Here is a 12,032-nt window from a genome sequence, read left to right on the forward strand (position 1 = left end):
CTGTAACTCATGGTGAAGGAGTAGTAGCACCCTGATGAGGTCATTCTTTTACTTTCTCCTCATGTAAACCTGTTTTCTGTGTTAGACTGGTAAGAAATAGATTCAATATATTCCTCAATGACGCAGGGTACTGACCCTCCCTCTCCCAGGAGTACTATATGGAGAATTTATATGAAGCTAATATCAAGAAATATTCAGGGTCTTATGCTAGTTGTATGCAAAAAATACTGAAATTAAAGGTAAAAAAAAAAAATCATAATTCTCAAATAAAACCATATTTGCCCCATGCTTTTGCCTAGTCCCCCATGTTAGGGAGATGTCCTGTAGTCGAAAGCAGGTACAAGTGAGCTTTGTAACTCTAGGGCAGGAAGTATGTTAATGGAAGGATTACCATATTAATACAAAGAGAAAAAAGGAATGAAACCACCACATCCAAGGACCTGTAAAGTGCAATGTATTACATTTTTGTTCTCGGATTTAGCTATGTTTTAAATACTATCCTCCCAGGCGTTCTCTTGCTGAACAGGTCATTCAGTGATTTTTCAATATGATGAGAGTTCTCTGCAACTGATACCAAGGAATTGAATCCATTTCTGGAGCATTTCCACTCTTCCTTCTCATATGTTAATTCACACATACAACACTTGATTATACATGATGTAGAGCCATTAGAGTGGGTAAAACAAATTGGCTGCTCTTCTGCGATTACATTTATTTTTGTCACATTACTTTATATTTATCTTTCTTTTTAAAGTCTTTTCTTTGCCTCACTTTTTTTTTTTTTTTGGATTCCTTAATCTTTCTTTCACCCATTTATGTATTTTATTTTATTGTTTTTTTTATTAGCTATTTTGTAATTGTTTTATATTTGTAAGTTAATTTTTTTTCTGTGGGTGTTTTTGCTATTTTACCTAAGCAATTGTATGCATGTCTGTTAAAACACAAGCAAAATAGTGCTGAGTACAGTTAGGGCCGCTGATAAGGCAGTACAACCAGTCCTGCTGTACTGGGCCCAGGACCCATCAGCCAATCAGGGGGCTCCAGGGCAGCTTTATTGTTCACTTCTGCCTAAATTATTAAAATACATTTTACTAGTCCACACCCTCACTCCTACTTGCTTACAAAGGCCTAAATTACATTTCCCTGGGCCCCATCAGGTTAACAGAGGGGCTCAGGAGGGGGGATAGATGTGGGTCTTTTTTTTTCCATTTTTGAGGTGTAGGCAGATAAAGACAGTGCTGCATTTCTACTGCACCCTGGGGAGGTTGGGGGGGGGGGCATCAAGAGGACTTTATAGGGCCCCAATGATTTTTAACAGTAGCCCTGAGGACAGTAATAAAGTTCAGGTAGGTTTTTGTGTATCTATGATGCTCTGAATTATTTAGTTATACCTTGAGCTGCATTGTCAAATTGTCTGCATCCATAGAGTATGCAGTTTGCTATCTGTTAACTCAACACCTTTCTTTTTTTTTTTTTTTTTTTAATTTCAGTGCTTACAGCAAATGCTTCAGAAGACGAGTTTACCAAGTAAGAAACCATTTATGTCTATGGTATTGTAAGTTTTTCTAAAAAAAAGTATTAAAAGGAAATTATTATTGCCTTGGGTTAATTTAGTCAAACTTTTTTTATGATCAATTTTTAATTCCTGAATATTTTTTATGTGTTTTACAAGTAAACATTTAATACACCAGAGCACTATATGAAAGACAACGCTACTATACACTCACCAGCCCCTTTCTTAGGGTTACCTGTTAAATTGCTTTGTAACACAAATTGCTAATCAATCACATGGCAGCAACTCAATGCATTTAGGCATCTAAACGTGGTGAAGATGACTTGCTGAAGTTTCAAACCGAGCATCAGAATGGGGAAGAAAGGGGATTTAAGTGACTTTGAACGTGGCATGGTTGTTGGTGCCAGACAGGCTGGTCTGAGTAATTCATAAACTGCTGATCTACTGGGATTTTCATGCACAACCATCTCTAGGGTTTACAGAGAATGGTCCGAAAAAGAGAAAATATCCCGTGAGTGGGAGTTGTGTGGACTAAAATGCCTTGTTGATGTGTGAGGTCAAAGGAGAATAGGCAGACTGGTTTGAGATGATAGAAAGGCAACAGTAACTAAAATACCCACTCGTTACAAATAAGGTAGGCAGAATACCATCTCTGATCGCACAACACATCACACCGGATGCCAGCTAAGAACAGGAAACTGAGTCTACAATTCACTCAGGCTCACCAAAATTAGACAATAAAAGATTGGAAAAAGGTGACCGATGAGCCTCAATTTCAGCTGTGACATTCAGATGGTAGGGTAAGAATTTGGCATAAACAACATGAAAGCATGGATTCATTAAATCATCGGTTCAGGCTGCTGCTGGTGGTGGTGTAGTGGTGTGGGGATATTTTCTTGGCACAATTTGGGTACCCTAGGAACCATTTGAGCATCATTTTAACGCCACAACCTACCTAAATATTGTTGCTGACCATGTCCATCCCTTTAGGACTACAGGGTACCCATCTTCTAATGGCTACTTCCAGCAGAATATTGCACCATGTCATAAAGCTCAAATCATCTCAATCTGGTTTCTTAAACATGACAATGAGTTCACTGTACTCCAGTGGCCTCCACAGTCACCAGATCTCAATCCAATAGAGCACCTTTGGTATGTGGTGGAAACGGAGATTTGCATCATGGATGTGCAGCAGACAAATCTGCAGCAACTGCGTGATGCTATCATGTCAATATGGGCCAAAATCTCTAAGGAATGTTTCCAACACATTGTTACACCTTTGCCACGAAGAATTAAAGTGATTGTAAAGGCAGAAGGTTTTTAACTTTAATGCATTCTATGTGCAGCAACCCCCCTAATACTTACCTGAGCCCATCTCTATCCAGCGATGTTGCAGGAGAGACTCAGCTGCCCAAGACTTTCCACCTCATTGGCTAAGACAGCAGCAGAGCGCCATTGGCTCCTGCTGCTGTCAATCAAAATCAGTGAGCCAATGTGGAGTGAGAAGGGACGGAGCCTAGCCGGGGCTCCGTGTCTGAATGAACACACAGAGCTGTGGCTCTGCTCGAGTGCCCCCATAGCAAGCTGCTTGCTGTGGAGGCACTTGTCAGTGGGGAGGGGCCAGGAGAGCCAAAGAGGGATCCGAGAAGAGGAGGATCGGGGCTGCTGTATGCAAAACCACTGCACAGAGCAGTTAAGTATGATATGTTTGGTGTTTTTTTTGGCAAAAAAGAGACTTTGTATCATTAGGTATCACTTTAGGGCGGGTCTGATAGCGAAATGGGGTCCAAACCCGGTACTAGCAACGTGTACATAATAAGGTGGCCTGTGAGTGTACAATACCTTTTTGGATGTAGCATATTTTTAATATACATTATTCTGTCTTCATAAAAACAATTAGTGTACCTGTGGGCTCAGACTTTTCCTGTTTTTTTTTTTTTTATATTACTAGTATTAAAATGAAGGCTTTCGCTAAGACATTTGTCACTGGTAAACATGATAGTAAATAATTTCATTTGTTGTTGTATTAATGTAAAGTACCTTTATGAAAGGATAAAAAACTGATTTCAGAAGGCAGTTACTGATAGTCTTTTGAAAGCTTTCATCATATATGTTAACTGTTTTGTAGAAGTGTACATGTGGTGAAAATTTATATATAGGTTTGTCTCTTTCAGTTGAAGCTGGTTGGCACCTTAGGAAAATGGACTGGTGTTATGAAGCTGGAGATCCCCTAACTCAAGAAGTATTAATTCAAAACGTGTCCTTTATGTACAAAACAATAATCCGTTCAGCCCCTCACCCCTTTTTTTCCATGTTCCACTCTCCTGCAGCTCTGTTTACCCACATTGTATAACTTCCCTGTATTCCATTCTCTTTCATTCTATTCATATAACTTCCCTGTATTCCATTCTCTTTCATACTATTCTGGTTAATAACCACTGATACACTTCATTCATGGCTTTGATGTATAATGGAAGAGGTGAATACATTTGCAGATGTTGTTATACCTGTAAATGTATCGCACAAGATAAATGCTGTTAGCCTTTTTGCCGCCAGAGCCGTTTTTGCACATGTGTAAAAAATAATTTTAGGCCTGAAGATTGCATAAAACCCATTTGTTTTCTGAAAGCAGACACCATAGAGAATGAAAAGGTGGTAGTTCCAATATCTTGTATTGCCCCAAAAGTCTAGTCTTTCAGTTAAAAATACAAGAAAGTTAATTAGGGGGCACACAAACACAAAGAGCACCCAATGTTCTGGTAAAATATAAAAGATAAGGTTGCACCAAGTAAATAGATGCCCAACATGCCTACATGAAATGGCGACTAACTTCAGTAACCTGCATTTTCCATAGGTGATGCTTTTAAAGCCTCCTACAGGTTTGGTTTTGCATTACGGTGAAGGTATGGTGCTAGAAATTTTGCTACCACTCAGACGTGCGTGGCGATATGTAACCTGGTTATCGCAGTCAACGTTTTTATGGGTAGACTCCCCTGATGTGTGCGTTTTTACATTTATTAATACATGTGTGTATGTGAAAGGGGCAAAAAAATGTTTTTTTTACGACATTAAAAAACGTTTTTTACTTTTTTTTTTTTTTTTTTTTATTACATAGGGGGCTAAAAGTCCCCTGTGTGATTATTTTTTTTTTTGGTGACAGTTCTCTTTACAGGGTTCATTCAAAATTCATAGGTTCTCTTTACTTAGACATTCAGGGTCTAAAAGACCTTGGATGTTTCCTCTGTGCTCCTATGAATTAAATGCAGTGGAGAGGGGGACCTGGAAATATATATCCTACACGTTGCTCCAGGGTTAGCAAGGAGAGGAGAGGGGACTTGGTTTCCTCCCCTCGACCTAGCGACACCAGCCATGTCAGTCCGGGGCCCGCAGATGGGCAAGCGGAGCCCCATATACATGCCGGGGGCACCCATTAGCAGGGGGGCATGTGAAAACAACCCAGCAGCTGTGGTGGCGCTGGACTACTTCAATCTGACAGTCAAGTCAGCTTGTCGGATATGAACACACTCCCTGGTGGCTGCAGCGCATGTAAAGCCCCCCCCTCCCCCTCCGCTGTCAGGTCCGTACTACAGACTGTCAGTTTTTTTTCTATTCTGCCCGTGGGCCCTCTTAGAGGGGAACCTGCTTATAATTCCAGGCTAGATACAACTTATTTTGAATGCCTACACTTTTAGTTCACACATTCTCCCAAGTTCTACCAGGTGAATATTCATGCCTTGGCTGATACGAGTTCTGGCTGCAAAGTGCTTCCAGCTGGTTCCAAAGTTCATGTGCGTGTAAAGGCAGGTGTCCCAAAACATTTGGTAATATAGTGTACATGCAGAAATTTGGATGTGATTACCCAAGATGAAGAATATGGAAGATAAATTTATTTAGTTTTGACCATTGCGTGGAGTGATATGGTACTATATGTTGTCTTTCTGTGATTAGTGTTCTGTGTAATGAGTTGTTCTCCCACTTTGTATGTTGTTATGGAATGGTCATGTCTTCCTTGTTTATGCTCTGAAGATCTTTACACAGGGCATGGGGGAGATGATGGGTTTAAAGTGGTTCTAAAGTCAAACATTTTTTTTTTACCTTAATGCAGGGAATGCATTAAGGTAAAAAAAAAAAAAAAAACATCCCACTAACTGTTCTACCCACCCCCTTCCTAAACTCTTACTTGACCTTCTCTTACTGGTCCTCTCGCTTCCTGCTCTCACAAGAGACACTGTGAACAGTGGGAACCATAGGCTCCTGCTGTTAGTCAAACTCCTGTGTGACTGGAGGTTGCATGGCTTTACCAGCACTGTGGGTGTCTATGGACACACGCAGCCCAGCTTGCTAAGAGGGCATCCTGATTAAGGAGTAGTTGACAGTGGTGTCCTCCAAAGAGGATATAAGGGACCACTGTGTGCAATGCACATAGCCGCAGGTAAGAATAACCACTTTTTTTATTTTAAACAATAACCTTTAGTATCACTTTAATACACATAAAAAGTCCCTTTTTGGAGCTGCATTCTTGTTTGACTAACATAGACTTAAGACAGGATAAATAAATGGTGAGAAGAGACTAATGAGAAGCTCTTAATTTGTATTCATTTTTCTAGGACTCCACACTGAAGGATTTAAACATACGATCTGGAGACACATTTGTCATTACAGAGGGAAGACTTCCACCCAAGGTAGGTATTTACTAAATCTATCCATATCTTACACTGCCTGTAAATATTTTATTTGTATTCATATATTGTGCCATTTCTATAGGGATTTCTAAAGTTACCTGTTTGGTTGTACTGTCCAAAAATGGAACAGAATTCCGTCAATCACGTCTTCAGTTGCCGGGGAGCCCTGCAGATATCTCATTTAGGGGGTAAGAGAAAAATATTGGGTATATCCTAATAGTTTCTGATGACCTGCTAGATGAGTGTTTCTTGCTTGTTTACATTAGTTTGCGTGCTTTAAAACATATGAAAACACATTTTCTCTTTCGTTCATTGACGGACACAGCTCCAGAATCTTCTTGACCATTGGGTTATGCTGCGTCCTACAGGAGTAGGACACTAGGCAGGAAAAAGCTTTACCCCACTTATGGGGCAGTCCCAGAGGGTTTACTACCACTTCCTGCTATAGGCATTCCGTTTTTTTTCTGCCTAGTCAGGAGTAAGGACCTAGTTCTATGCTGGAATCTCTGATCCTTTAATTTTTTCCTTTTTAAACTGATTTTTTTCCTCTTTTAGTATGTTCTGTTCCTGTGAAAACTACAAGCAACTGCTGGACTGGGCGACAGACATATATATTCTAGATCCTTACGGTCTCCACAGCATGGCCAACGAGCGCGTTCAGGTCTCAGCTCCGTGCTAAGTCAGCCACAACTCAAGCCACTAGACGGGGGCTGCCCTGCGAGTTAAATGTCTTGCGAGGACGCATATGACCTGGTCGCTGCCTGGGTCACAGCGTTCCTCCTGGCCGACAGCACCCCCATCCTGGTGGAGAGGTGATCTGTCCAGAGCGGTGCCCATCCGGTTCCACAGTATGGTAAGTAGTTGTCCCCCTCTCCCCCTTGAGGGTTTTGGGGTGGACGTGGGCCCCTTCCTGGGACGTTGGGACCCCCAGGTTCCCCTCCTTCTCCCCAGCCCCTCTAGGGTCACAGTGGGTCTTCCACGGGGATCTGGAGGGGTAACCGCTTCCCCCTGCCCTTGCGAGCTGGCGGACCAGTTGGTCTAGGGGTTGCAGTTTTGTCTGTGGTGCCTCTCTGGATGCGGCTCCTTTTGGTTTCTAGGCTTTCCGTGACAGCAGTGGTCCTTCGCGCATGATAAGGCTAAAATGCTGGTCTGTGGACCAGTCTTCCAAGACGGCCTTATCTGTTCTCCGATTTTTGCGGGAACGCCTGTTTGGATCTTCCTCGATGATATCCTTAAGGGTCTTACAGGGGGAAGAGTACTCTTCTTCCACAGGCTGCCAGGGGCAAGGAGTCTCGTCACAGAGAGCGGGTTCTTCCAGACCTGCAGACGAGCCCTCTTTTGCCTGAAGGGGCGCCCTCACCCATGTCTGAGGTGGGAGGGCATCTTCGCTTCTTTCTGGACCCATGGACCTTCCTGATTCAAGACAGGTGGGTCCACGAGCTGATCCGGTCCGGCTACAGGATCGGGTTTTGGTCTTATCCTCCATTGTGGTTCTTTCCTTCCATTCTGCTTTTGTCGCCAGACCACCTGCGGGTTCTCTTTGGGGCGGTGTAAGTCTTTCTACTACAAGGGGTGATTGTTCCGGTTCCAAAACCGGAAAATTTTCAAGGTTTTTAATCAAACCTGTTGACAGTTCCAAGGAAGGAAGGTGCAGGGTACGTCAAATCCTGGACCTCAAAGCTTTGAACCCCATATGCGGGTACAGAAGTTCCAAATGGGGTCCATTCATACAGTAGTGGCATCCCCACATCAAGGACGCCTACCTTCATATTCCAGTATATGTTGGTCATCAGCGTTTCCTCCGCTTGCCGTGAGTGAGGAGCATGCTCAATTCATGGCATTACCCTTTGGTCGCCTCAGCTCCTCGGGTATTCACAAAAGTGTTGGCCCCAGTGTTGGCATTGTAGCAGCAGTGGGGGGTATCGGTACTGAGTACCTGGACTATCTTCTTCTGCGAGCAGAGTCTCTGACTGCTCTAAATGACAACCTGGACATTACTGTGCGGACTCTGTAGGAGTTTGGTTGAAAATTGATCTTTCAAAAATCTGCTCTGGTTCCGTCCACCAAGTTGGACTATCCTGGGTCTGACTCTGGATTGGCTTCAGCCAGGGTGTTTTTTTCCAGGGGCACAAAAACTCCAAAGCTGCAGGATGCGACTCCGCTCCTATTGTTCAGCAGTCAGTCTTCTTTCTGGACTTGCCTGCGGCGCTGTGCCTGATGGTGTCTACCTTCGAGGCAGTTCCATTTACACAGTTCCACTTGAGCCTCTGCAAAGGGAGATTCTTGCCAAGTGGGGCAAGGATCCACAGTCTTTAGATAATACTCCTTCCCCCTGTACGGGACGGTGGTCCCTGCGGTTGCTAGCCTGTCCGGGTGAGGAGACGTTTTGGGCACAGATGCGCTCAAGGGGTCTGGACTCTGGGGGAGTCAAGACTACCGATCAATATACTAGAAATTTGGGCGATAAGATTTGTCTGGCTCGTTGGACAAATCGTCTTCAGGAGTGCCAGGTAAGGATCAGGTAAGGATCTATCGGACAATGCCACAGTCGTGGCATATGTCTATCATCAACGGGACACAAGAAGTGTCCTGGCGGCTCGGGAGGTAGCCGACATTCTATGGTTCAGCTGTGTCTCCAGTGGGGAAATTCTGAAAGGTGGACCTGTTGGCCTTTTATCTCAACAGGAAGGTACAGAGAATTGTGGCAAGGTCTCAGGATCCTTTGGCCGACATCACAGACGCACTGGTGTCTCCTTGGGACCAGTGTCTTATGATTTACTCTTTCCCTCACTGAAACTTCTGTGAAGGATCGAGGCAGAAGGGATCCGGTCATCCTAGTGCCTCCAGACTGGCCTCGCTGGTCTTGTATGCTGATCTGGTACAGCTTGTCACCGATGGCCCTTGGAGACTTCCTCTCAGAGAAGATTTATTGGCCCAGGGTTCAATCTTCCATCCTGCTTTACAGTCGCTGGCTTTAACGGCTTGGCTGTTGAAGGCCAGGTGTTGCAAGATAAGGGGGTTGTCTGAATCGGTGATTCCCACGTTGTAAAAGACTAAAAAATTTACCTCTGGGAAGGTTTTACCATCGCGCTGGAAGGCGTACATTGCATGGTGTGAGTCTCTTGGGGTTCATCCCCATACCATTTCGGTGGCTCGGATTTTGGCATTCCTCCAACGAGGTGTTGAGTAGCGCCTGGCCTTGTGTACAGTCAAGGGCCAGGTTTTCTTTTGCCATCCTTTTGGCTACACATTCTTTAGTTTGCACCTTTATTCAGGGGGTTCGCCACTTGGCTCCCCAGAATGGTCTCCATTACCTCCGTGGGATCTCAATTTGGTGCTGTCGGTTCTCCAGTACTCGCCTTTCGGAAATATTTGCGAGCTTCCTCTGCTTACATTGTCCAAGAAGGTAGCCTTCTTGGTGGCTATTACTTCTGCACACATGGTGTCGGAGCTGGCGGCGTGGTCTTGTGATTGACCTTACCTGGTGGTTAACAGATATAAAGTGGTGCTTCACCCTTGTCAGATGTTCCTTCCTAAGGTTGTTTCTGGTTTCCATCTGATTAATGACATTGTTTACATAGTTAGTGAGGTTGAAAAAATAGTGAGGTTGAAAAAAGACATCAGTCCATCCAGTTCAACCTATGATATGTGTGTGTGTGTGTGTTTGCTGTTAACCTTACATTGTATACCCCTGTATGTTGTGGTCTTTAAGGTGCCCATCTAATAGTTTTTTAAACTATCGATGCTCCCTGCTGATACGACTGTTTGCGAAAGAGAGGTCCACATCCTTACTGCTCTTACAGTGAAAAACCCCCTGCGTGTTTTAAGGTTAAACCGCCTTTCCTCTAGTTTTAGTGAGTGGCCACGTGTCTTATTGTATTCCCTTTCTCTGAATAGGTTTTTCCATATGCTAGGGTTGCCAGTACAGCAGGCCTCGACAAAACCCGGGCGCCAGGTCGCATTTGCGACTAGAATTAGCGACCTGGCGCCTGGGGTGCCCTGCAGAAGGTGTCCTGTCATTTTTCCACGGACTTCCGGGCCGTCCGAAAATTGAGGCCCCGGCTTTTTGGCCTACTTGAGATGAGAGGCTTCCAATGGGGAACTGGCGCCCTCTTGTGGTGGACGGGAGTAATGACTGTTGTAATTACTGTTTCCACTGCCTGCCTGTTTCTCAATGCATTACCATCTCCCTGTCCAGTTAGTTACCTTTGACAGGGAGTGTGGTTATTTATTATTAATTTAATTTTATTTTTTAAATGTAAAAACTAAATAATATATTTTTTTTTTTTAATTATTAAAAAGAATAAAAAAAAAAAATTTTTTTCCAATTATTAAAAAAAAAAAATTTATATATATATATATATATATATATATATATATATATATATAATCTTTTTTTTTTTTTTTCAACATTAAACCTCATCTGCCATGTAGTTGCCCACCCCATTATTTTGTTCAGGTCCGCTTGTAAGGTTTCCACATCCTGCATAGAAGATATTGGCATGCTTAGTTTAGTATCATCCGCAAATATTCCTCTAGATCATTTATGGATAAATTAAACAGGATTGGCCCCAGGACAGAACCCTGGGGGACCGCGCTTTCCATACCCGCCCAATCTGAGTACTCCACATTTATCACCACCCTTTGCAACCTCCCCTGGAGCCAGTTCTCTATCCAGGTACTCACCTTATGGTCCATACCTACCTTCCTTAGTTTGAACAGTAAGCGTTTGTGGGGGAACAGTGTCAAAGGCCTTTGCAAAGTCCAGATACACCACATCCACAGGCTTACCTTTATCTAGGTGGCAGCTCACTTCATCATAGAAGGTTAATAGATTGGTTTGGCAAGAACGATTTTTCATGAACCCATGCTGATTACTACTAATAATACCATTTTCATTACTAAAGTCTTGTATGTGGTCCCTTAACATCCCCTCCAAGATCTTGCAGACTACTGATGTTAGGCTGACCAGCCTATGGTTACCCGGGATCAGAGTTGTATAAAGTACTCAAAAACCAATACTTAAGTAAAAGTACAAGTGCTCAATCAAAAAGTGACTAGAGTAGAAGTGGAAGTGCTCGATCAAAAAGTGACTTAAGTAGAAGTATTCAACATTTTTTGTACTTGCAAGTAGTTTTTTAAAAAATTTTGCTACTCAAGTACTGAAAGTAAAAGTACCAGTAGTTTTGAAAAAAAAAATTGCTACTCAAGTACTGAAAGTAAAAGTACAAGTACTGTGTTATGTAGTTATTTAAGAAAGAAGTCAAAAGTTTGAACATCCTATTGTTTTTTATTATTTCAAATGCAGCTTTTATTTATACATACAGTAGCATTTATTTTCGTATGCGCTGATAATACACATGTTTTGAGCTTCATGAAACCTGCCATCTACTGTTCTGGCAGTGGTAATTTTTATAGTTTTAACTAGTAACTATGCAGCACAAAAAAAAATATTCGAGTAGAAGTATTGAAATCATTGAAAAAATGTAGTGAAGTAAAAGTGGAAGTAGGAGAAAAAAATTCTACTCCAGGAAAGTACAGATACCGCCTTTCGGTACTTAAGTACAGTAGTGAAGTAGTTCTACTTACTATACATCTCTGCCCGGGATATATCTCGGCCCCTTTTTAAATATTGGTACCACGTTGGCTTTTTCCAATCAGCTGGAACCATACCCGTCTGTAAACTATCCTTAAAGATCAAGAATAATGGTCTGGCAATCACCTGGCTGAGCTCTTTAAGAACCTTCGGGTGCAAGCCATCCGGTCCCGGTGATTTATTTATGTTAAGTTTCTCTAGTTTAGTTCCAAGTCTATCTTCTGTTAGCCATGGCGGTATT

General features: G+C 42.7%; 1 protein-coding gene across 1 annotated transcript in view; it reads left to right on the forward strand.

Annotated features, from left to right (window-relative positions):
• The window catches only part of USP40 (ubiquitin specific peptidase 40), a 129,341-nt gene that overhangs the window by 95,651 nt on the left and 21,658 nt on the right, over positions 1-12,032 (forward strand). The window contains exons 15-18 of the mRNA XM_082261771.1: positions 1,491-1,527; positions 3,688-3,755; positions 6,121-6,195; positions 6,278-6,383. Of these exons, the coding sequence (XP_082117897.1) occupies positions 1,491-1,527; positions 3,688-3,755; positions 6,121-6,195; positions 6,278-6,383 (286 nt within the window). The remainder of the gene's footprint in view (positions 1-1,490; positions 1,528-3,687; positions 3,756-6,120; positions 6,196-6,277; positions 6,384-12,032) is intronic.

This window comes from Pelophylax lessonae (assembly GCF_965119305.1).
Source record: "Pelophylax lessonae genome assembly, chromosome: 6".
Lineage (NCBI taxonomy): Eukaryota > Metazoa > Chordata > Amphibia > Anura > Ranidae > Pelophylax > Pelophylax lessonae.